This window comes from Nyctibius grandis, chromosome 14, assembly GCF_013368605.1.
Source record: "Nyctibius grandis isolate bNycGra1 chromosome 14, bNycGra1.pri, whole genome shotgun sequence".
Classification (NCBI taxonomy): Eukaryota; Metazoa; Chordata; class Aves; order Nyctibiiformes; family Nyctibiidae; genus Nyctibius; species Nyctibius grandis.
In genome coordinates, this window is record NC_090671.1 from 455,635 (window position 1) to 480,356 (window position 24,722).

Consider the following 24,722-nt stretch of genomic DNA (forward strand, 5'->3'; position numbering starts at 1 on the left):
AGAGAGGCTGCTCCATGCTTCGTTTTGATGAGGACAGTGGGTAGCTAGACAGCAGGCTGGGGAATGTAAATAACCTCTGTCAGCTGAGTTTTAAATTAACTCACTTTGCTGAATTTCACTGTCTGCTCTCTGCCCGTAAGCCCGGGATGGGGCACGTTCATGGGACTGACAGGCCAGATCCTCACCGTGCTGCTGTCTCCAGTCCAAGAGTGGCAATTTGAACCAGCCAAAACTAAGGATCCCCAAGGGGGTCGGTGCAAGTGATGGTAGAGGGCAGCCCAGGCGGGGGCTGCTGAGGCAGCGCAGGAGGCGTGAAAGAAGGGTCGGTCAGAAGGGGAGCCGGGGAGCAGGTGTCAGTGCTGCGGCTTCCCCTTGTGAAACCACAGCTCCGCTGAAGCAGCAGTGGCTGGAAAACTGCCTGGCAGCTTGTAAAACTTCAATTCCCCCGTGCCCTGGGTCAAGGAGTGGGAAGCAAATTCATTTGGCCTGTTAGCCATGGGCTTTGGCTGCGATGGAGCACGGTGATTAGGGAACCCGAGTGCTCGGTAGCCGTCCTCCTCCAGGCTCTGGGCACTTCTCCCAAGAGAAGGGCTCGCTGCCCTCGTCGCCCCTTGGCTGCACCGATGTCCTGTGCCCCCGCGTCACCCCTCTGTATTTGGGCACACAGACGGCTGGATCATCTCTGCGACCCTACAACACCTGCGCCAGTGCCCAGGTACAGCGCTGTTCCCAGCACCCCCTCCCAGGCCCGTGGGTGTTTGCAGCAGAAGCATGGAGGCTGTGCTCAAATCTTGGTCCCACTACCACGAGCAGGGCTTTTGCCCCTGGTTTTGGGGCCGTTCCCCACTGTGAGACTAACCCCAGACAGCGGGAGCTGGTTGTCCACATCCTCTCGCTGCCTCCCCCCAGCTGAAGCACAGCACGACGTGGTGGATGAAAAATGCTTTTGCTGCCTCCTTGGTTTAGTTTCTTTGAGGAGCTGTTTAACGAGTAGAGTTTTTGTGCTGCTTTAGGAGCTGCTCTGCTGGAAGCGCGATTCTGCGCCTTAAAGGAAGAGCTGGCTGCGAAGCAGGCTGCTGTGCAGGAGCTGGGTAAGGACCCCCCGGGGCTCACCCAGCTGCCACTTCTCTCCCCCAGACCCGCTCCGCTCTCACGGTTGGGTATAGTGCTGGTGGGAACGAGGGGGAGGACCAGCCTCCTTCGTTGCGGTGCTCAAACATCACCCAGCACCAGAGTAGGCTCGTGCTGGTGCTGGTGGAGGTTCAGGGGTCGCAGCCCTCCCGCCAGCCCTGCCTCTCCCCTCGCCAGGGCCTGCGCAGGGTGTGGGAGCCCCTTCAAAGCACCTTAGCTGGGAGCTTCTCCCCTCTCCTGCCAAGCCTGGGCCAAAGGTGCTGTGTCTCCCCAGAGGTGACCAGGAGCACCTTCCTGGAGGAGATGAGCACGATGGTGGCCAGGAGCCGGGTGCTGGAGCTGGAGGAGAAGGTGCAGCTGCTCAGCAGCCAGCAGGAGAGCCTGGCCCGGGAGGTGAGCACCACCACCACACAGCTGGAGAAGGAGAAGGCCAAGGTGGAGAGCGTGCTGGGGCACGAGGAGGTACGGCCGGGCCCGCTCTGCCCTGCTCTGCACCCCGCAGCGTGCTGTGGGAGCGGGCTGAGCTCGTGGGTGCTGCGGCCCAGCATAAGGGCAGTGCAGAGCGGGTGCAGCAGCAGCCCCACGCAGGCTCCCCTGCCCCGTCCAGTCCCTGCAGGCCAAGCAGAGGGTCCTGCTGCAGCACCTCGACAGCCTGGACCAGGAGCGCGAGGAGCTGCAAGCCAGCCTGGGAGCGGCCGAGGAGGACAAGGCCAGGCTGGCAGAGCAGCTGGAGGAGAGCCGGGAGCGGAGCGGGCAGCAGCTCCAGGCGCAGCAGGTCAGTGTGTCCAACTCACACAGGGACCTTACAGCCGAGACCCCGCACGTTGTCACTGTCCCCTTGCATGGGACATCCTTATCACAGAAGGAAAGGGAGGGAGCTTTCCTTGGGGGGTCTGAGTACTCCCGAGGGCCTCCCCCAGACTCTACCGTCCCGAGCTTTGGGAGAGCGGTTTGCAACCCTCACGGCCTCTCGGCTGTGCCGTACAGGAGCTGCTGGACACGCTGCAGCGGGAGAAGCTGAGCCTGCAGCAGTCCGTCTCGGAGCTTCAGGCGAACGTCTCCAGGCTGCAGGAGCTGGCGCGGGAGCTGAAGGAGCGGGAGAGGCTCCTGGTGCTCTTCCCCGAGCTCCCAGGCTCTGCTGGTGCTCCCTGCTTCGGGCAGGCTCCTGTCCAGCAGGCAGCCGCCCCGCTCGGGAGGCAGGAGGGCAGCTGCCAACCCCTCCGAGCAGGCAGGCAGCGGCGGGCTGAGCTCCTGCTCGTGCCGCCAGGACGTCGTGTTCTGTCTGCAGGTACCGGGAGCTTGACGGAGGAGATGGAGAAGCAGCTGCAGGCCAACAGCATCCGGATCAGCGTGCTGGAGGAGCAGAACGCGCGGCTCGGGTCTGCGCTGGCCAAGCTGAAGGCGGCTGCTGAGCAGGGCGTGCTGAAGGTGAGGCTGCACCCGCGCCAGGGCGAGCTGGGTGTCACGGGGGAGAGGGGTGCATGTGCAGCTGAAGCGGGTGCTCCCACTTGATGCCCAGGGCTGGTTCCCAGCTCCTTTACATGAGCCCCGCTGTGGCCCTTGTGCCACCGTCCCACCGCCACCAGCTCAGCGGTGATGGCCGCCCAGGGCAGATGCCGAGGGGTGTGAGTGGAGCTGAGCGCGGGGGGAAGTTTCACCCCCTCTTCTCTTCCCCATCTCAACCCCCACACCCAGCTGTGGTCTCGGCTCAGCCCCCAGCGTGGCAGGGAGGCCGGCGGGCAGGACGCAGGGTGAGTAGGACCCCGGAGGAAGGGGCTGGGGAGCTTCCCTCTTCTTCCTGCCCTCTAACCGCTCCCACCGCCCGCAGGCAGCCGAGCAGTCGAGGCAGCAGGGACTGCGCAGGGATGCAGGGACAGGCAGGGGAGGCCCGGCAGCGAGCTCCCAGAGGCCAGCTGCCAAAGCCACTGGTGGCAGAGCCCACGGGCAAGGATGGACCCTGCTTCTCGCTCCTGGCTGAGGGGCTGGTCCCCGTCCCCCCCGAGCCAAGAGAGAGAGGCAGAGCATGTCCCCCCTCCTCTCAGCGCATCCTCGTCCACCGCAAATGAATTCTGGTGAGACCAACGCAGAAAGAAAGCGTTCAGTGAGCAGCCGCTTGCCCTGCCCCGCGGGACCTCGTCACCTGGGCTTTGTGCATCGTGAAGGCGCGTTCCTTCGGGGAACCCGGTCTCTCTGCCCATCCCGCTGAGCCGGGAAAGGGTCCCGCAGCGGCTTTGCCATGGCCGGCTTCTGGCTGTGCCTTCGCGGCACCGATTGTCTCGGCGTGTCCCCTGCTCTCCTCCCTCAGCACAGCGGCCCAGGGAGAAGCCGCGCTGCAGGGACCCTTTCCCTGGGGCCTGACCCGCAGGCAGGTGAGGAGCCCTTGGCTGGGGGGAAACGCTCCCTGGGCGTGCGGAGCAGCCCCTGCGCACTCAGCTGAGCGGGGCCAGGGACGTTCCTGGGCGCTGCAGTTTCCTCACCCGCGGCCAGGCTGCTGCTGGAGTCCCCGGCACAGCTCATCACCTGGACAATGCCTGGGAGCAGCTCAAGTACCCTGTCCAGGAGGCGCCTGGGATGTGGCCGCACTGCTTGGAAGAGGAAGAGGAAGGCAGAGCTGGGCTGGGGACGAGAGGAGCTGGAGCCGCCCTGAGCTCGCCAGCTCAGCCGCAGCCTGGGACAGCGGCTCTCCCTGCGCTGCCGGAGTGCCCAGAGGGGCTGGGGACCACCGAGCCACCCGCGCAGGATGGCCCCACACCCCAGGTCGCTCGCCAGCCTCGGGGGGCAGTGGGAGCCGCGCGACCCCCACGCAAGACACGGCCGCCTCTCCTTGCTCTGTATTTAATAGACACATACGGTGCTGCAGCCCAGCAGCCTCCGGCTGCCGCATGGAACAGGAGCCAGTCAGGGCTCACGGCGCGTCCCGGCCGCCGTGGCACACCCGGGTGCACTCAAACAAGCCCCGTGTCCAGTCGCTGCAGCCGCCTCGTGCCGTCCTTTCTAAGTTAGTAGAAATCACGTGTTCGAGGCTGCAGCCCTCCCGCAGCGAGGCAGCCGGTCGCCCAGCAGCCCTGCCAGCTGGCCCCAGCCAAGCTGCCACCCAATGCCCCTGTGCTGCAGAGGGGCTCACGCCGCCCGAGCTCAGCACAGCCCCCAGCCGGGCTCTGCCCACCCTGCCGCGGCCACGGGCAAATAGACAAAAAGAAAAAAAGAGACTTAGAAAAATGACTACGATCAGGGAGAGGGTGCAGCCAGGCCAGGGCTCTCCCTGCTTCCAGCCCCCACGCCGTTACACCCTTGGGTGCCCCTGTAACTTCCTTTCCCAGCACCCATTCCCCCAGCCCCCCCAGCACTGGCCATCTGGACCCCCCTACTCCTCTACTCCCACCCAGCAGGGAGAGCCCCGGGATCCTTTGCTCTTCAAAGGGCTGGGGCGCACTGACCCTGCTCCGGCAGTGAGTGCCGCATGCCGAGCACCCCGTCCCCCTCCCTCTCCCCGGAGCGGCGATGGCTCTGTCCCTGCGGCGATGGCTCTGTCCCCGCAGCGTGTCTGTCGAGCCACAGCTAGCTCTCTGTGCCGCAGTTCCCTGGAAGGGAGAAGGACCGAAGGCCATTGCACGGGGAAGCCTGGGGGGACTCTGATTCCTCCCCAGCCCTCGCCCCGGCACGACCGCGCTCCCCGGGCAGCGCGGGGGGCACGGCGGGGCACCGGCGCGGCTCTCACCCAGGACGTTGCGCTTGCAGAGGGGGCAGGTCTGCTGCAGGAGGAGCCAGGGGTCCACGCAGTCGCGGTGAAACTCATGCAAGCAGGGCAGAACCCGCAGCCACTGCGGGGAGGGGAGGGGGTGGCAGACGTGAGCGGAACCAGCAAAGGGCTGGCACAGATGGCACCAAGCGGTGACCAGGACATGCTCTGGGTCTCCCAGCGCAGCACCAGTCTCCCCAGTCCCTACCTGGCTCTTGTGGAACTGGTCCAAGCAGACGGCGCAGCTATCGATCTCGCAGGCCTGGCTCCGGAGCGGTTTGCCGGGATGGTACCGCCGGGTTTTCAATGCCGACAGCCGCCGCCGAACGTGCTGCTTCAGGTCCAGCTGCGAAGGCAGAGCAGAGGCTCAGACCCCAGCCGATGGTCTCCCCTGCGAGGAGCAGCGCGGAGACGTTCCCACCTCGGCATCCTGCTCCGACGGGTCTTGCCGCGACTGCCGCTGGGCCTGCACCATCACGCCGGTGCAGAGCAGCAGGGCGATCAGCAGGATGGTGTTCCACAGCTGCTGCAGGTACTTCTGCGGGACGGGTGGTCAGAGACCGGAGCTGGGGGTGAACTGGAAACCCCAGCTCCGCTCCCAGCCCCTGCTGCCACGCACCAGCACCCCCGGCACCTCTGGCACACATACCTGGACCTGCGAGCTGTTCTCCCCGGTGCAGATGACCCCCTGCCACTCCCCGTAGAGGCCCCCTCGGGAGAGGCCACAGGTCGACCACAGGGTGAGGGTCACTCCCTGCAAGGCAGGAGGTGGCATTGCCAACGGCCGCAATGGCTCGCGGCGCTGCCCAAGGTTGTAGGGGTCCCACCACCCAGGCAGATCACATGTTGAGGGGAGGAGGAGGAGAAGAGGAGGACCTACGTACCAGGTTCTCCAGCAGCACCACCTGGTACGTGATCTTTGCCGTAGCCCGGAGCCCCCTGCGAGGAGAGCGTCAATGCCGGGGGCACGGCAGGATCCAGCCCGCAGCACCCCCGTGCCATGGAGCACCCCCTTCCCCGCGGGGACGGGCAGCCCACGCTGAGCCGCGGGCGAGAGGGGGCCACAGGGGACAGAGGAACACACACAGGGGAGGTGACAGTGAATGTCCCCCTTCCCAGCAGTGCCCAGACCCTGCACAGGTCTCTTCCTCCCAGCACTGTGCCTCAGTTTCCCCATCTGCGACACTGCAGCAGCCATACCAATTTACCACGTGTAAAAAGGACCGAGGGGGTCCTACCACTGCAGGCAACGGAGATAAACACCAACAAAGGTGGTGGGGATGCCAGTGTTGTGTTGACAACCAGCCAGGCTGGCTAATTTGTACTGAGAGTCCTAAAGATCTTGGCTGAGGCCACTGTCACCCCTGCCACTGCGTGGGGAGCCAGGGAAGACACTAAGCCCTGAGGAGGGGCTGAATCTGACTCAAACCCTCCCTGGAAACACGTGTCTCAGCCCCAGCTGGCCTCCACACGGTTCAAGCTCAACACCAACCAAGCAAACGCGATGTGCTGTGTGAGACAGCCTTGGGGCAGCCCCTGGTTGTGACAGCCAGACAGGGGACCAGCCCAGCCTCCCCTGCTGCCCCAGCCCGTACCGCAGCAGCGCTCCCAGCAGCTTGGTGACGTTGTCCGAGGACTGGATCACAATGACAGGCTTGGCAAGAAGCTGGGAAACGTCCAGCTGCACCAGAGAGGAAAACAACAGCCGTCAGCGGGGCACGAGAGCAGCTTGGGGAGCTGCCGCTGAGACTCTCCTACCTCCCGGATGGTGTTCTGGTTCAGCGCCAGGATGAGCAGGGCTGACGCCCCCAGCACCAGGGCTCGCTTCATCTATAGAGAGAGAGGGCACGGGCTCAGAGGGCAGGAGGACGGGCAGCTGGGCCGTGCTTCCATTCAGCTCCCACCCCACAGCAGGGAACTGCAAACACCCCGTGCCTCTTTACCCTGGCTGAGGGACCCCAGAGGGGCTGGCACTGCCTGGGAGCCCCTCGCCACCAACCACAGGCCAGGACCCCCACATCTGGCGAGGAGGCCCCCCAGGAGGTGCCCTGTGGGCTTGGGATCAATAAATGCCGTGGAACGCCCCAGGCCAGGCGGAGAGGCACCTTGCTGACGACAGCTGCGGTGAAGGACTCCTCCTTGGCACCCCGGGGCACCTCGCCCGGCTCCTCGCCCACGGGCACCACGGCGATCCAGCTGTCGGCAGTGCCCAGCTCAGGCTCCGCATCTCCCACCTGGGGGGCACAGCGGCGTCAGCGGGGGTGGACACCTGAGGCTCAGGGCACCCCCAAAGTGCCGCCCTGTCCCTGGGTGCCCAGGGGAGCCGGGCACAGCACGGGGACAGCAGCGGGGCGGTGCAGGGGACTGGACCTGGTCCCTGTTGCCCCCACCCCTGCCCGCACCTCCCCTTGGCCGCTGGGCACCCCTGGCCACGGACACCCCCTCGCTGCCCGCCCCCACCTGTGCCCCCCAGTGCCCACCTTCCCCCCTCCCCATTTCCCCCAGTGCTCACAGCCTCTCCCCAGTGCCCACTGCCCCTCCATGTCCCCCAGTACCCCCCTCTTCCCACTGCTCCCCCCTCCCCATTCCCTCCCCAGTGCCCAAAGACAGCCCCCCCAGCCCCCCGCTCCCCTCAGTGCCCACAGCCCCCCGGTACCCACAGCCTCCCGGTACTCGGCTCCCCCCATTATCCGGCCCCCCGATACCCGCCTCCCCGTTGTCCACAGCCCCTTCCAGCCCCCCCCCGGTGCCCGGTTCCCCTCAGTGCCCACAGCCCCCCGCTGACTCCAGCCCCCCCGGTACCCGGCCCCCCATGTTCACAGCCCCCTCCAGCCTCCCGCGGTGCCCGGCTCCCCCCGGTGCCCCCAGTCCCCCGGTGCCGGGCTCACCAGCAGCAGCCGCCCGCGGATCTCCTCCTCCTCCCGCTCCTCCCGCGGGCCCCCCCGGCCCGGCCCGCCCCGGCCGCCCCCCGCGCCCAGCACGGCCCCGCGCAGCGTGTAGGAGCCGCCGGGCCCCGCGGCCGCCCCGGCCCCGGCCCCGGCCCCGGCCCCCGGCCCGGTCACCGCCACCTCGACGCGGGCGGCGGGCGCCGGCCCCGGCCCGGCCCGGCCCAGCGCCAGCAGCGGCGCCAGCAGCGCGGCCCGCACCGCCGCCATGGCCGCGCGCGCCCCGCCGCGCCCCGCCCGCGGCGCCCCCTGCCGCTGCGGAGGACCCGCCGGGCTGCCGATCGCCGCCAGGGGGCGCTCGAGAGCCCGGACGGGACCGGGACCGGGACCGGGACGGGGACGGGGACAGGGACCGGGACCGGGATGGGGACGGGGACAGGGACAGGGACAGGGACCAGGCCACGGACCAGGACCGAGACAGAGACCAGGACAGGGATAGGGATAGGGATAGGGAGAGGGACAGGGACAGGGACAGGGACAGGGACAGGGACAGGGACAAGGGCCAGGACCGAGATGGGGACACGGACAGAGGCAGGGACGGGGATGGGACCGGGATAGGGACGCGAACAGGGACAGGAACCAGGACCGGGATGGAAACAGGGATGGGAACAGGGACAGGGACAAGGACCAGGCCACAGAACTTGGTGACAGAGACAGGGACCAGAATAGGGATGGGTACAGGGACAGGGACAGGGACAGGGACCGGGATGGGGACAGGGATGGGGACAGGGACCAGGACAGAGATAGGGACCGGGATGGGGACAGGGACAGGGATGAGACAGGGAGAGGGACAGGGACGGGGACAAGGACAGGGACAAGAGCTGGCAACCGGACGGGGATGAGGACAAGGACAGGGATGGGGACAGAGACAGGGATAGGGACAAGGGCTGGAACAAGGAGGGGGACCAGGACCAAGGCAGGGACAGGGATGGAGGTAGGCACTGGCACCAGGAGAGGGACAGGGACAGTCCCTCTCACTGTCTGTGAGAGGCTGTGAGAGGGACTGGGGAGAGGCTAGGCCACTCTCCATCATCTTTACTAAGTCGTGGGCAACGGGAGAGGTGCCTGAGGACTGGAGGAAAGCGAATGTCACTCCAGTCTTCAAAAAGGGCAAGAAGGAGGACCCGGGTAACTATAGACCGGTCAGCCTCACCTCCATCCCCGGAAAGGTGATGGAACAACTTGTTCTTGGTGCTGTCTCTAGGCACATCAAGGATAGGGGGATCATTAGGGGCACTCAGCATGGCTTCACCAAGGGGAAGTCATGCTTAACCAACCTGATAGCCTTTTATGAGGACGTAACCCGGTGGATAGATGATGGTAAAGCTGTGGATGTGGTCTATCTCGATTTCAGTAAAGCGTTTGACACGGCCTCCCACAGCATCCTCGCAGCTAAACTGGGGAAGTGTGGTCTGGATGATCGGGTAGTGAGGTGGATTGTGAACTGGCTGAAGGAAAGAAGCCAGAGAGTGGTGGTCAATGGGACAGAGTCCAGTTGGAGGCCTGTATCTAGTGGAGTCCCTCGGGACCAGCACTATTCAATATATTCATTAATGACTTGGATGAGGGAATAGAGTGCACTGTCAGCAAGTTCGCTGATGACACCAAACTGTGAGGAGTGGCTGACACACCGGAAGGCTGCGCAGCCATTCAGAGAGACCTGGACAGGCTGGAGAGTTGGGCGGGGAGAAATTTAATGGACTATAACAAGGGCAAGTGTAGAGTCCTGCATCTGGGCAAGAACAACCCCATGTACCAGTACAAGTTGGGGGCAGACCTGTTGGAGACCAGCGTAGGGGAAAGGGACCTGGGGGTCCTAGTGGACAGCAGGATGGCCATGAGCCAGCAGTGTGCCCTTGTGGCCAAGAAGGTCAGTGGCATCCTGGGGTGTATTAGAAGGGGTGTGGTCAGCAGGTCAAGAGAGGTTCTCCTCCCCCTCTACTCTGCCCTGGTGAGGCCGCATCTGGAATATTGTGTCCAGTTCTGGGCACCTCAGTTCAAGAAGGACAGGGAACTGCTAGAGAGAGTCCAGCGCAGAGCCACGAAGATGATTAAGGGAGTGGAACATCTCCCTTATGAGGAGAGGCTGAGGGAGATGGGTCTCTTTAGCTTGGAGAAGAGGAGACTGAGGGGTGACCTCATTAATGTTTATAAATATGTAAAGGGCAAGTGTCATGAGGATGGAGCCAGGCTCTTCTCAGTGACATCCCTTGACAGGACAAGGGGCAATGGGTGCAAGCTGGAGCACAGGAGGTTCCACTTAAATTTGAGGAAAAACTTCTTTACTGTAAGGGTGACTGAACACTGGAACAGGCTGCCCAGAGAGGTTGTGGAGTCTCCTTCTCTGGAGACATTCAAAACCCGCCTGGACGCGTTCCTGTGTGATATGGTCTAGGCAATCCTGCTCCGGCAGGGGATTGGACTAGATGATCTTTCGAGGTCCCTTCCAATCCCTGACATTCTGTGATTCTGTGATTCTGTGACAGGGACCAGGACTGAGAGGGGGAGAGGGACAGGGACAGGGACCGGGACCAAGACTGGGACTGGTACCAGGACAGGGACCAGCAATGACACAGGGACCAGGACTGACACTGGGACAGGTAGTGGGACAGGGACAGGGACCAGGACAGGGATCAGCACCGAGATAGGGACAGGCAGTGGGACAGGGACCAGGACAGGGACAGGGACCAGGACAGGAGCCGGGACCGGGAGAGGGCCTGGGACACCGCTGGGCACTGGGATGGGGACCGCACAGCAGGACCTGGAAAGGCACCGGCACCGGGAGAGGGACAGGGACAGTGCCAGGCACAGGGGAGGTGGCCCCCCCACAGCTCCCCACAGCCCTGCTTCCCCATGGACTCAGGGTCACACAGGGGTATCACGGGGACACGTGCGCACACAGGGACACAGACACGGGTGTACGGGGACATGCGCGGCCCGGCACACACAGTCACCCCCCAGCCGCGCACCCCACGGCCACAGCACACGCGTGGGCACACGCCTGGGTGACGCGAGCACACGCCGACACCCAAGTACCCCAAAATCCAGGTGCCCTCCCCCACCCAACACCCCAAATGTCCCCGTCCCAGCGGGTGCCAGGCAGCCCCACCGGTGCCACCATCCCGGCCCCGCTCCGGCCACGTGTGCCCAGCCCATGTGCCAGCGGGGGGATTTGCCGGGGGGATTAGCCGCTGTGTGGGCCCCAGCGCTGACCTGCTTTGGCCGGGGCCACGCCAGCGACGGGGACTCAGCGCCGTCACGCCCCAGCTCCCACCGCTGCCCACGGGACAAGTCTGGGCGTGTCCCCCGTGTCCCCCATGTCCCCAAGTGTGTTGCAACCACGGGGGTCTAATCGCGGGGTCAGGGCCCTATTGCCGTGGGTTCAGCAGTGCCATGAACACCAACCTGGGACCCCGCCGGGAAAGGCGGTGGCCGATGGCGGGGTCCTGCACGGCTTCGGTGGGGGAACCCAAAATGGCAGCGTGGGGGGGTGCTGCTGCCTTGACCACTGCCCCACGGAGGGGGCGTGTCCGTGGGACCTGCGTTGTGGGACGCACACGGGATGTGAATGGCTCTGTGGGACAGCCAGGGGTTCATGGGACACGTATGGCTCCGTGGGACATCCCCAGGGCCGTGGGACACAGCTGTCTGTGGGGGACATGTCTGGCTTTGTGGGACATCCACGGCTCCATGGGACACATCTGGCTCCATGGGACATTTATGGTTCCTTGGAACATCCATAGGTCCATGGGACACGTATGGCTTCATGTACCCCCAAAACACCCCATGCTCCCCCATACTCCCTGTACCACCCATACACCTCCATACCCCTGTACCTGCCATGCCCCCATACCCCCTAACCCCCACGTCCCCACCATACTCCCCATGCCCCCCTATATACCCCATAGTCCCCCCAAACCCCCTGTGTCCCCCCATACCCCCATGCCCCCTATACTCCCCATATCCTTCATGCACCCTATACCCCCCCATACCCGCCATGTCCCCCAATACTCCCCATACCTCCCTATATATCCATAACCCCTATAGCCCCCATACCCCCTATACCCCCCAATACCCCCTCATATCCCCCTGTGCCCCCATACCCCCCTATAGCCCCCATACCCTCTATACCCCCAATACCTCCTATATTCCTCAATACCCCCTAAGTCCGCCCATGCCCCCATACCCCCACAGCCCCCATACCCCTCCCGTGCCCCCATACCTCTCATATCCCTATAGCCCCCATATCCCCTACAGTCCCCACACTCCCCATGCCCCCACACCCTCCCGATAGCCCCCATACACCTTATAGCCCCCATAACCCCACCGTGCCACCACACCCATCCGTACCCCCTATAGCCCCCATCCCCCCCTACACCCCCCACCCCCTATAGCCCCCGTACCCCCCCGCTCCCCCGTACCCCCCCGCTCCCGGCTCTCGGCGGGCGCTGCCCGGCCGGGCAGGGGCTGCGGGCAGGGTCCAAGGCCGGGCCGGGGCGGGCGGGGCCGGGGCCGGGCCGGGCCGGGGGGGGCGGCGCTCCGGAGGCTCCGCAGCCCCGGGCAGAGCCGGCGCGTCCCCAGCCGGGGCCGGGGCACCATGAGCGGCCGCGTCGGGGAGCTGAGCCCGCGGCAGGCGGAGGCGCTGGCCCAGGTGAGCCGGGCCCGGCACCGGGCGGGGGGGAGCGGGGCCGCGCGGGGCCGGGGCCGGGGCGATCCTGCATCCGCGGCCGCGGGCATCGCCCCCCCGCGCCGGCCCGGAGCCCGGACCCCCGCGCTGAGCCCCGCCGGGGTGCTGCCGGGGACGGCCCGGCCCGGGGGGGAGCCGGGGGTCTCTGTGCCCCGGGGCCGGGGCACCGGCAAGGCCCCCCCATCTCCTGTCCCAACACCGTACCCCCATACCCCCCCTATAGCCCCCATACCCACTATAGCCCCCATACCCCCCCTATAGCCCCCTTACCCCCTATAGCCCCCATACCCCCCCTATAGCCCCCTTACCCCCTATAACCCCCATACCCCCCCTATAGCCCCCATACCCCCCCCATAGCCCCCATACCCACTATAGCCCCCATACCCTCTATAGCCCCCATACCCCCCCTATAGCCCCCTTACCCTCTATAGCCCCCTTACCCCCTATAACCCCCATACCCCCCCTATAGCCCCCTTACCCTCTATAGCCCTCATACCCCCCTATAGCCCCCATACCCCCCTATAGCCCCCTTACCCCCTATAGCCCCCTTACCCTCTATAGCCCCCTTACCCCCCCTATAGCCCCCATACCCCCCCTATAGCCCCCTTACCCTCTATAGCCCCCATACCCCCTATAGCCCCCATACCCTCTATAGCCCCCATACCCCCTATAGCCCCCATACCCTCTATAGCCCCCTTACCCCCCCTATAGCCCCATATCCCCCCTATAGCCCCCTTACCCCCTATAACTCCCATACCCCCCCATAGCCCCCTACACCCCCCATAGCCCCCAAACCCCCCCTACAGCCCCCACACCCCCTATCTGCACTGTGGTGGTCACCCACCAGGGTGGCCATGTCACCCACGCCACCACGGTGGCCACGCCACTCAAAGTCACCTCCGCCACCTCCACCGGCCCCTCGCCAGGGCGCAGGGCATTATCCGGGGTTATCTGCCCCCCCCCGAGAGGGCAGCACCGGCGGCTTTATCTTATCGCCACCTTTCCCAACCCAACCAAACTCCAACCGCGGGCGATGACCCCGGTGGGCACCGGGGGACAGGTCGAGGCACAGAGCCGAAACCCTCCCGGTGCCAAGGGAGGTGCGAAACCCGCGCACTGGCACCTTGTTTTTCTCTGGGTGAAGAAGTTAATCCCGGGTTTAATTACACCTCTACTCAGCGGGAGCTAATCTAATCGGCCTCATTAAGGCGAGGGCCCGGGCTGGTACGGAGATTTGGGCCATAGCCTGGCCGGGGTGCGCGGGGCCACGTGCCGAGGGTGCCCCGGCTCCCCCAAACCCCCCCCGGCTCCGCACCCTGCCACCCTCCTGCCCGCCGGGGTGTCACTGGAGCAGGGGGACACACGGTGACCGTGTGGTGACCGGCTCCATCCCGAAGGGTGCCACCAGTGATGGCAGAGCAGGGGGGACTGGCCCGCCTGGTCCCTGCGGGATGAGGGTGGCCGGTGGGACCCTCCTTGGGGACAGCGGGGCAGGTGGCAGCCCCCGCTCGCACCCTTGTGCAAGGGGACGGGCCTGGGGACAGTCCCCTGCCAAGGCAGGGGACAGCGGAGACTGGCTACTTGTCACTGCTGTGCCCACGCCGGGGGTGCCAGGGACAGGGGTGTCCCTTATCTCCTGCAACAAAGTCCTGTCTGGGACTTTTCTGGGGGGGACGGGGGGGGATATAATCCCCCACCCCTGGGGCTTTGTCTTCGCGGGGGTGGGCAGCACCCATGGGGGGTGGCAGCGGGGACCCCTCCGGTGACGGTCCCTCTTGTCTCTGCAGTTTCGGGAGAACCTGCAGGACGTGCTGCCCTCCCTGCCCGCCCGCGACGACTATTTCCTCCTGAAATGGCTTCGAGGTAACCCCAGAGTTGGGGGGGGGACACATGGGGTGGGGGGGGGGACGCGGAGCCGGGGCCGAGCTCTCTGCTCTCTTGCAGCGCGCTGCTTCGACCTGCCCAAGGCGGAGGCGATGCTGCGCAAGGTGAGAGGGCACCCCCGCTTTCTGGGGGGGGAACCCCCCGTGGTGCCATCAAGCTCACAGTTGTCACCTGGAGATGGGACAGTGTGCCGCGGGCCACCACCCCAGCCCCTCTCTCCCGACAGGGGTGACCCATGGGGTGCTCCCCATCCCGTGGGATGTGGGGGGGGGGGTCCCCAATCTCACCCCGTCTTGCTCTGCACCCCCATCGCAGCACGTCGAGGTCCGCAAGTACATGGACGCCGACAACATCATCGCCTGGGAGGCCCCGGAGGTGGGTGGCCCTGGAGGGGACTGTCCCCGTCCCCAGAGCCCAGGGGGGTGCGCGGCGTCCCGCTGAGCCCCCGCCGTGCTCCCGCAGGTGATCAGGAAGTACATGTCGGGGGGCATGTGCGGCTACGACCGGGAGGGCAGCCCCGTCTGGTACGACATCATCGGGCCGCTGGACGCCAAGGGGCTGCTCTTCTCCGCCTCCAAGCAGGACCTGCTCAAGAACAAGTTCCGGGACTGCGAGGTGCTGCGGCACGAGTGCGAGCGGCAGACCGAGAAGGTGGGGGCCTGCCCGCCCCCACCCTGCCCGCACCCTGCCCGCACCCTGCCCAGTCCTGCCAGCCCAGCTCCTGGCCAGCCCTGCCAGCCCCACCAGCCCTACAACCCCATGTCCTCTCCAGCCCCATAAGCCCATGTCCGGTCCACCCCCACCACCCCATATCCTCCTGAGCCCCATAAGTCCCTGTCTGGTCCATCTCCACCACCCCATATCCTCCCCAGCCCCATAAGTCCATCTCCTGTCCGTCCCCTCCACCCCATGTCCCTGCTGTCCCCCATCCTGTGTCCCTCTCCCAGCACCCACACCAGCCCACCATGCCCCTTCTCCCCACATCAACACTTGGAAGGAGGCTCCGGCCAGGGGGGACCATCCCATTGGGGACCACCCTGTCCCTGGGGCTGGCTGGGACCCCCCCCCTCCCGTGGGTCCCTGCTGGGCCGGGCGCTGCCTGAGCCCCCCCATCCTCCCATCCCAGCTGGGCAAGAAGATTGAGACGGTGATGATGGTCTACGACTGCGAGGGCCTGGGCCTGAAGCACCTCTGGAAGCCAGCTGTGGACACCTACGGGGAGGTGAGGGGCCCCCTGCCCGACCCCCCTGTCCCCAGCTGGGGACCGTGGCCGTCAGCACCTGGTGACGTGGTGACACGGGATCCGGGCTGACTCACAGCCCCGAGGGATGATGCAAGGGCAGGTCCCTGCTGGTGCCCTGCACCCCCCCACCCAGCACTTTGGGGTGGGGGTCCCAGCCTGCACCCTGGTGGGTACGTGGGATGGGAGGATGAGCTGCAGCTCTCCCTGTCCTGCAGCTCCTGTCCATGTTCGAGGAGAATTACCCCGAGTCCCTCAAGCGCCTGTTTATCGTGAAGGGTGAGTTTGGCCCCGGGGTCCCACCCCCCCGACCAGGGGTGCTGACCCCCACCCTAATGACCCCTATCCGCTCCCGAAGCCCCCAAGATCTTCCCCGTGGCCTACAACCTCATCAAGCACTTCCTGAGCGAGGACACCCGCAAGAAGGTCGTGGTCCTGGGATGTGAGTCCTGACCCCCTCCCCGAGGTGTTCCTGGCCGGGGGGGAGAGTGAGGTGGCAGCCCAAAACAGGGTGCCATGTCCCCCCTCTGCTTTCATCCCACTGGGGGTGAAACCCCAACCCTTTGGGGGGGGTCCCCAGCTGGGCTGGGGCTCCCCGCAGGGGTCACAGTCCCCCCCAAACCCCACCATCCTCCACCTCACCAGCCAACTGGAAGGAGGTCCTGCAGAAGTACATTGACCCTGAGCAGATCCCCGTGGAGTACGGGGGCACCCTGACGGACCCCGACGGGGACCCCAAGTGCCCGAGCAAGGTTGGAGAAGCCCCCTCCCAACCCTGGGTTCCTCGGGGGTTCACGGGTGGTGTCCCCCCATCCCCACGTCCATCTCCATCCCCTTCCAGATCAACTATGGGGGGGACGTGCCCCAGCACTACTACGTGCGGGACCAGGTGGCGCAGCAGTACGAGCACACGGTGATGGTCAACCGCGGCTCGTCCCACCAGGTCGAGTATGAGATCCTCGTCCCCGGCTGTGTCCTCAGGTGAGGAGGGGGCTCCATGGGGTGGTGTTGGTGGGGGGGACAAGGGTGGGTGTCCCCAACCCTGCCATGGGACCTCGCCGGCTCTTCCTGGCCCAGGTGGCAGTTCAGGTCGGAGGGAGCTGACGTGGGTTTCGGGGTGTACCTGAAGACCAAGGTCGGGGAGCGGCAGCGGGCGGGTGAGATGACCGAGGTCTACCCCAACCAACGCTACAACTCCCACATGGTGCCCGAGGACGGTTCCCTCACCTGCTCCACCCCCGGCATCTGTGAGTGCCTTCCCCTTCCCTGGGGTGCTGGGGGGGACCCCAAGGGTGCTCCCATGTCCTTGACACCCCTCCCCGCTCCCCTCCCGCAGACGTCCTGCGCTTCGACAACACCTACAGCTACCTCCACGCCAAGAAGGTGAGCTACAGCGTGGAGGTCCTGCTGCCCGACGCCGCCTCCACCCAGCAGATCCAGACGCTGGGGGACAAGCCCAGCCAGGAGACCCTCAACCACAGCCCCTAGTCACGGCACTCCCCGGGGCGACCCCCAACACTGCAGGGGCCCCTGAGGCCCCACGGCTGGGCAGGTGGCTGCTCCGTGCCCCCCCGGCCGGGAGGATGGAGAAGGGGGCTGACCCCCCCCGAGCTCACGGACCGGGGCGGGGAGGGGGCGCTGAGCGGGGCCGAGAGCCCCGGGTCCCCGCCCCGTCTGTGCCTTACGTGGGTCCCGCGCCCACCCGCTGCCGCGTGGGGCGGGGCGAGTAAAGGGACGGACCGAGCTGGGCGGCCTCTGCTTTCTGTCCCTCGGCCCCGCGACCGGCCCCGCTGCCCCCTCTCACCGCCGGTGCCGCGGGCCCCGCCCCCCGCCGGGCGGAAGCGGTGCCCGGGCCGTGCCCGCGGGGCGGGGCCTGGTGACGCGGCCCCGGGGGCGGGGCCGGCTCGCGGAGCGGCGGCGGCGGGAGCGCGCGCGATGGGGGCGGCGGAGCGCGACCCCTACCGGGACACGTGGGTCCGATACCTGGGTGAGCACCGGCACCGCGCACCGGCACCGCGCACCCACACCGGGCACCGGGTACCGACACCGGGTACCCACACCGGGCACGAGGTACCGACACCGGCCAGGGCACTGACACCCGACACCGGGCACTGACACCCGACCCCTACCGGGACACGTGGGTCCGCTACCTGGGTGCGCACCAGCACCCGGTACTGACAGCCGGCACCGGGTACCGCTACCGGGTACCAGCGTGGCGCGCTGGGCACTGACGCTGGGTACCCGCTCTGCACCCCAGGCACCGGTACCGCACATCGCACCCGGTAACGGCACTGCACACCGGTACTGACCGCGAGCGCCGGCCCCTCGTGCTGGGCACTGACACCGAGTGCCAGCACCGGGCACTGTCACCAGTACCATGCACTGGCACCACACACTGACACTGGGTACCGGTCACTGTCACCGGGTACCGGTCACAGACACCGGTAGCAGCACCGGACACTGTCACTGCTCACCGACAGCCCAGCCGTGCCGGTGGCAGCGGGGGGCCAAGGTGACCCGGCTGCTCCGAACCCCCCCTGCAGGATCCGGCCTTGCCGCTGGCCCTCCCTGTTCCTGGTGGCACGGGGACACCCCAGCGGGGGGACACGGCCGGTCCCCAGCCCCCCTGACACCCCCCTGGCCCCCAGGTTACGCCAACGAGGTGGGCGAGTCCTTCCGCTCGCTGGTGCCGGTGCAGGTGGTGTGGGCCAGCTATGGCGTGGCCACCGCCTACGTGACCGCCGACGCCATCGACAAGGGCCGCAGAGCTGCCGCTGTGAGTGTCACCCCCTCCCCGCCCCCCCAGCTGCCCCCCACACCCCTCACTGACCCCCCTTGTCCCCCCCCTCAGGCCCACACACGGGACCCGGCGCAGGCCACGCGGGTGGGGGTGGCCGTGGTGGACACCTTTGTGTGGCAGGGCCTGGCCTCGGTGGCCATCCCCAGCTTCACCATCAACCGCCTCTGCGCCGCCTCGCTGGCCCTGCTGGGGGCCCTCACCCGCTGGCCCCTGCCCCTGCGCCGCTGGGCCACCACCGCCCTGGGGCTGGCTGCCATCCCCCTCATCATCACCCCCATCGACAGGTAAGGGGGGACACGGGGACACTGCCTTGGGGACAAGCGGGTACCACCACCCCATCCCGGGCCGGAGCGCTTCTCCTCCCAGGGCAACTGGTCCCAGTATGGGCTCGGGGCTGGGTGGGGGGAACATGGGGTGACATGAGGTCTGGTGGGGACACGGCCCCACGGGGATGGAGAGGAGCAGGAGCCGGGGGCTGAGCCAGGGATTAGCAGGGTGAGGCTGCTCTGAGCCTGGTTGCGGTGGGGCTGGGGTCCCGGTGACACTGGGGACGGGGTCCCGGGGGATTAGGGGCAGCTCTGGCCAGCCCCTCCCCGATTAACCGTCCCCCGGGGAACCCCCCGGCTCCCTGCTCCCCCCCTCTCCTGCCGCAGGTCCGTGGATTTCCTGATGGACTCCAGCCTCCGCAAGCTCTACGGGGTGCCGGGAGAGCCCCCGGCCCCGCACTGAGCCCCGCCTGGGCAGGGGAAACTGAGGCACGCTGCTGACTTTGGGGTGCTGTGACCCATCTACTGTGAACCCTCGCTCCGGTGACGGCCCTGGAGCGGCCACCTCTGCCCCATGGCTGGTCCTAATAAACTGTTTCAAGCCTGACCCCGTGCTGGGCGATGCTTGGGTACCACAGCCGTACCAGAGCTGGTGGGGACCCATTGCCGTGTCCCCTCTTGCAGGGACACATGGCTCTGGCTGGGTCCCAACCCCTGAGGAGTCTCCACGCTGGGATGGGGGCTCCCTGCACACCCGAAGCAGCCCTGATCACCCCACCAGTACCCCCAGGTCCTAGCTGGAACCCCTCCAATCCCTCCACAGCCACTACCAGCCTCATGGGACATCCTGGGGACTGTCCCCAAGGAGCTGCCACCATGTCCAAGATCTTCAGTGATGCCTCCAGGGACCCAAAATTCCCCCAGCCAGGAGCCACCAGCTCCAGCACCACAGGCTGAGTCCACGCCACCACGCCTGGAACCTACATCTCCTGGTACCAGGAGGAGGTACCCCAAGGAGATGTGGCTTCCAGGCATGGTGGCATGGCCCCAGCCTGTGGTGGCATCCACATGGTACCACAAGGAGAAGCTTTAGAGAAAAGAAAAGCACCATTTATTGGGGAGGAGGAGGGGGTCACCAGCTCACGCCAACCCCTGCGTCAGGCTGCGGTAGCCTGGATCCACCTCACCCCCTTTCTCCAGCTCCCTGGGGACCAGGGCCCCCACCACGCTCTGCAGCTCGGCATGGAAAGGAGACTGCTGCCTCCTCCGTCGACACTGTCCCTGCCGGCGCCTGCCCAAGCGCCAGGTGGCCACGGCCAGCCCCAGCAGACCCCCAACCAGGGTGGCTGCCACCAGGGCGCTGCCCACCAGGGCCAGCCCAGCCAGCAGGAACCTCTTCACCGTGCGGCACGGCGCTGGGGATGGCAAAAAAAACAAACCGGGGGGTTCAGAGGTTGCTTTGGCACCTGGGATGGTGGGTTTGGGGTCATAGGGAGAGGGTTGGGGGTGTCCGCTCACCTTCATACCATGGCGCCTTCTCCTTCTGCACCAGCAATGGTCCAACCGTCTGCCAGTGGAGTGTCCCCTCTCCTGGGAACCCTGTGGGAGGACATGGCCAACACAGCCTGCCCCAGGACCCCCTCCCAGACCCCAACACCACATGGGGCCACCACATCCCGGCCCTGGTACCTGGCAGCTCTCCAGGGAGGGTGTCACCAGGGGGACAGCTGGTGTCACAGCAGTGGCACAGGGCGCTCCTGGAAGGGTCATCTGCATTGTGCCAGCTGGGAGGAGAGGACAGAGCTGAGGGGGGGTTAGGGGTTCCCAGCCTCCACCACAAGACCCACATGGTGCCATGCCAGGAGGTCCCTCCAGGCCTCGGCCTGGACCTTGGCCTTCAGGTCTTGGGCACCCCAGAGGAGATGTTCCCCCAGGTGACACCAAGCACCTCCCCAATTCATCTGCACCAGGAAGGAGCCAGGACCTGTGGTGATGCCACCTGGCTACACAGGAGAAGAGGTGGCATCCAGACCACGTTGGGGTGGCTTGGTCCCCCAAATGGGTCCCCTTGACAAGCAACTTCTGGTCCCAAAGCACTCATAGGTGCTCTCCTGGGGCACTGGCAAGGAGCCTGCACTGAGGCCAAGCTTACCTGGCCGTGGCTTGGCTGTAGAAGCAGGACCTGGCACCACGTCCCCACGCCATCAGCAGGCAGTGCACGTAGACCTGCTGAGACACCAGCCCCATGCCACTACCACATCCTTCCTTGGGGACCCTGCCCTCCCACCCATCCCCATGGGGTTGAGACCACCCTAGTGAGGAACAGGATGCCCCAGAAGGGACAGTGCTTTGGGAGCCCCAGGTCATCCCAGGTAGGACCTCCATCCCACCACCAAGGACATCAACCCAACCTCACCTCCTCCTCCTCAGGCTCATCCTCCAGCACAGGGGCCGGGATGGTGAGCCGGAGGGCAGACACCCCTCGCCGGTGCTGGACAGACACGGTCCCCAGCTTCTGCCCGTGCAGGCACCTGAGGCAGGAGAGCAACACATGGGACATCCCCAGGCTGTCTCCAGGATCTGGACAGCCCTCCCGCATCAGGAGGTCTTGCAGGATCTCAGGGTGCCTGGAGGTCCCCACCTCCCATCCCATGGGCACTGACCCATGGCTGTTCACCACCAGGAAGACCCTCTTGGAGCGTCCCAGCTGCTCCGAGCTGGTCCCGTAGCACTGGTCCACGTAGATCTTCAGGGAGATGCCAGGACTGAAGCTGACCCTGGCCTCCAGGTGGATGGCAGAGCCGGCGCTGAGCACCAGCGGCTTCTTCATGGCACTGGGGTCCCCTGAAGGAGAAGGAAGGGTGCGTTCAGTGTGACATCCCCAAGCCTGTCCCACCACAGACAGGGACATCAGACACATCCCAGACCACCACCCATAGGTGTCTTTGTCTCCACCCCTGCAAGGCGGGTGCCTGCCTGCAGCTCCCCAATTTCAGAGCCCATCCCCAGTCCCTACAAGTCAAGAGCTGTCCTGGCTCTGTCACCCCTCTCTGGCTTCCCTGCCTGCTCTCCAGAGCTACAGCACCTTCCTGGTCGCCCCCACAGAGCCGAGAGGAACCATGTCCCCCATCAGAATGGTAAGGGGCAGCTGACCCCCAAAATCTGATCATGGTATCAAGCACAGGATTAGGAACATCTCAAAGCACCACCAGTCAAAGCCCTGCACCCTCTGCAAGACTTGGAGAGGAGGTCCTGCAGGGATGGCCACCTTCTCCTGGTAGGCCCCAGCTCTGAGGCCAGTCAGGAGAAAGCACCAAGTGCTGCTGGTCAGTCCCAGGGGTCTTGGCTGGACCCATCCTATGGTCCCATCCCCCAAAGCTGGCACCCAACACAAGACCCAGAGCACTCACCATCCAGGAGTCTCAAGGTGAAGTTCATGATGGGATCCTCGGAGCGGGTGTGAGTACAAGTCCCACCAGGCACGGTGGCAACAGCAAGCGCTGGAGCCGCAGCCCTTGTCCCCATGGCTGAGGTCACCACTGGAGCCACCACCGTGTGATCAGAGGATGCTGAAGCAGCTGGAGCCGTGGTGGTCCCTGCAGCAAGGGCAGGGATTAGCCAGCGGGGCTGAGTGTGCAACAGCTGGAGCAGCATGTCCCAGGCACAGTGGGGACATCCAGCTCCTCAGGTGTCCCTGAGACTCATGGAGGGCAGGTGGCAACAGAACATAGGAGGGGAGAGCACCCAGGAGATCAGCTGGGTTTGGGCACATCGGGATGCTCCTCCACCCCCAGCTCCCGCAGCCAGGACCTCTCCTGGTCTTGGTGGCAGGCTCTGGCATGGGACCACTGTAGTCACTGTGGTGGAGGGTGCTGGAGGAGGTGGTGCTCCACAAGGGTCTCCACAACCCTCCCAAAACACAAGGTGAAGTGTCTCCAGCCACGTCAGCACCAGGCACGCCTGGGAGCCAAACAGGCTGCACCCAGAGCATTCCCCAGTACCATGACCCTGGCCAAGGCTACGGACAGACCAGGAGCTGCTCATTGGATGGGACACCATTGCCAGCAGCCATGTACTCCACCAGTGGCTCTAGTCTCCTCCCCCAAAGCAGGTCCTGACAGACCTACTGGGACCTGGGGGCAGAAGGAGCTCCTGGCAAGCCCCCTTGCTCCAACCACACATCCCCAGAGCACAGGGTCATTTTGGGAAGTCTCATCTCCATCAAGAAAACCTGTACCGGCAGGTCCAGGAGGGCACTGGGAACCAGCACTGGGCAAAACCAAGGGGCACCCACCACTCTCCTGCACCCAGACATGGGTGCCATCACCCACCTCCCCCTATACCACTTGAGGGGAGCAGCCAGGGGATCCCAGCCCCACTCACCTGCCACCCCCAGCACAGCCTCACACACCAGCACCCACCAGCACAGCCCCATCCTCAGCAAGCAGCACCCCCACCCCCAGCACCTGGGGGCCTTTAAAGACCAGGGCTGGGTGCCAACGGGCCCCAGCTGATGCTGCCCGGTTTTGGGGATTTGCTTGATTTTCTCTTCAATCAGCAGTCCCACATGTGGGGCTGGTCCTACACACCATCCCAGTCCCAGCCCAAGGATCTGCACCCATCGCTCAGTCCCTGTTCCATCACACAGTCTCAGTCCCACCACTCAGTTTGGTCCTGCATGTGGTCCTGGTCCTCAGCAAGGTCCAAGTCCCACTGCATGGTCACAGAATCACAGAATCAATCAGGCTGGAAGAGCCCTCTGGGATCATCGAGTCCAACCATTGCCCTGACACCACCATGGCAACTAGACCAGGGCACTAAGTGCCATGTCCAGGCTTTTCTGAAACCCCTCCAGAGATGGTGACTCCACCACCTCCCTGGGCAGCCCCTTCCAATGGCTAATGACCCTTGCTGAGAAGAAATGCTTCCTAATGTCTAACCCACCAGTTATTTCTGGTCCCACGCATGGTGCTGATCCCACCATGTAGTTTTGGTCCTGCATGCGGTCCTGGTCCAACCAGTTTGCCCTGATCCCAGTTGCAGCACATGGTCTGGTCCCACCACTCAGTCTTGGTCTCATGGATGTTCTTGGTCCCACCTCATTGTCCGGTCTCACCTCATGGTCCTAGGCCCACCACAGTTTTAATCCCACCACTCAGTCATGGTCCTATGCATGATCCTGGTCCCATCACACAGTCCTGGTCCCCAATACACCATCCTTGTCCCATTATGGTTCTGCTTGCAGCCCCAGCCCCAGCCCCAGCCCCAGCCCCAGCCCCACCGTGCAGTCCTGGACCCATAGTCCCAGCTTGGTCCCATTTATTGAGAACAAAAGCCCCGCAGGAGGAGGCTGTGGGGCGCTGGGATGGGGGACTTCAGCAGGAGGACTTCCCTTCCACCCTTCGGCCCCAGGGAAGTGCAGAGATGCTGCTCCCCACCCAGGGCTTGCTGCCAGCCGCTCTCCAGGCCAGGCAGCCCCGGAGGCACGGGCAGCCCTGTCGGGGGCAGCAGTTTGGTCACAGCCAGGACAGAGACCTGGTGAAGCGCACGTGTCTGTGGCTCCTGCCTGTCTCAGATGGCGCTAAAACCCCTTCACAGCCCCCTCTGCCTGGCTTGACCTGGTGGCCTAGGCACAGAGGGACACAGAGCATGTCCCCACGGGGACATCATCCCAGGTGGGCTGTGCAGCCAACCTCCTGCCTTGGAAGAGTCTTCTCCTTTCCCCCCTCTGCAGAGGCAACCGGTAGTCGAGGTGGAGTTTGGCACCTGCTCCCAGCAGGAGACCTCAGCGTGTCACGGGAGACACCTCTGGACCTCAGGGAGGTGCCCCAAGCTCTGTGTCCCCAGTGCCTGTCCCAGTGTCTGTGGGCAGTGTCATGTGCAGTTGAGTTGGTGGCCCCAGCGGTGGCTCCAAACTGCCCGTTAGGGCATGTGTCCACCCCAGCACCGCTGGTGCTGGTGCTTCAGCAGGAGAAGCACTGGTACAAGTGCCAGGGCCACCCCTGAAAAATAGGGTTCACCCTCCAGCAG

At 65.5% G+C, this 24,722-nt stretch overlaps 3 protein-coding genes across 3 annotated transcripts; 2 read left to right on the plus strand and 1 right to left on the minus strand.

Moving 5' to 3' along the window:
* Positions 1–3,952: 3,952 nt before the first annotated feature.
* Positions 3,953–8,025, minus strand: RNF215 (ring finger protein 215). The gene is made up of 10 exons (XM_068412841.1): positions 7,759–8,025; positions 6,976–7,104; positions 6,629–6,700; positions 6,466–6,551; positions 5,755–5,809; positions 5,520–5,624; positions 5,292–5,408; positions 5,079–5,216; positions 4,850–4,952; positions 3,953–4,712 (listed from the first exon to the last, which is right to left on the minus strand). The coding sequence occupies exons 1-10, from the start codon at positions 8,023–8,025 to the stop codon at positions 4,690–4,692; spliced, it is 1,095 nt and encodes a 364-aa protein (XP_068268942.1). The 3' UTR covers positions 3,953–4,689.
* Positions 8,026–12,381: 4,356 nt separating this feature from the next.
* LOC137669946 (SEC14-like protein 2) lies at positions 12,382–17,114 on the plus strand. Its single transcript, XM_068412432.1, has 12 exons — positions 12,382–12,466; positions 14,290–14,365; positions 14,447–14,490; positions 14,702–14,761; positions 14,849–15,037; positions 15,513–15,608; positions 15,845–15,905; positions 15,985–16,068; positions 16,272–16,378; positions 16,468–16,607; positions 16,704–16,873; positions 16,963–17,114. Exons 1-12 carry the CDS (start codon positions 12,413–12,415, stop codon positions 17,112–17,114), a joined length of 1,233 nt encoding a protein of 410 aa, XP_068268533.1. The 5' UTR covers positions 12,382–12,412.
* Positions 17,115–17,519: 405 nt separating this feature from the next.
* MTFP1 (mitochondrial fission process 1) lies at positions 17,520–19,299 on the plus strand. The gene is made up of 4 exons (XM_068412433.1): positions 17,520–17,613; positions 18,275–18,402; positions 18,478–18,710; positions 19,080–19,299. The coding sequence occupies exons 1-4, from the start codon at positions 17,562–17,564 to the stop codon at positions 19,153–19,155; spliced, it is 489 nt and encodes a 162-aa protein (XP_068268534.1). The 5' UTR covers positions 17,520–17,561; the 3' UTR covers positions 19,156–19,299.
* The last annotated feature ends 5,423 nt before the right edge of the window (positions 19,300–24,722 follow it).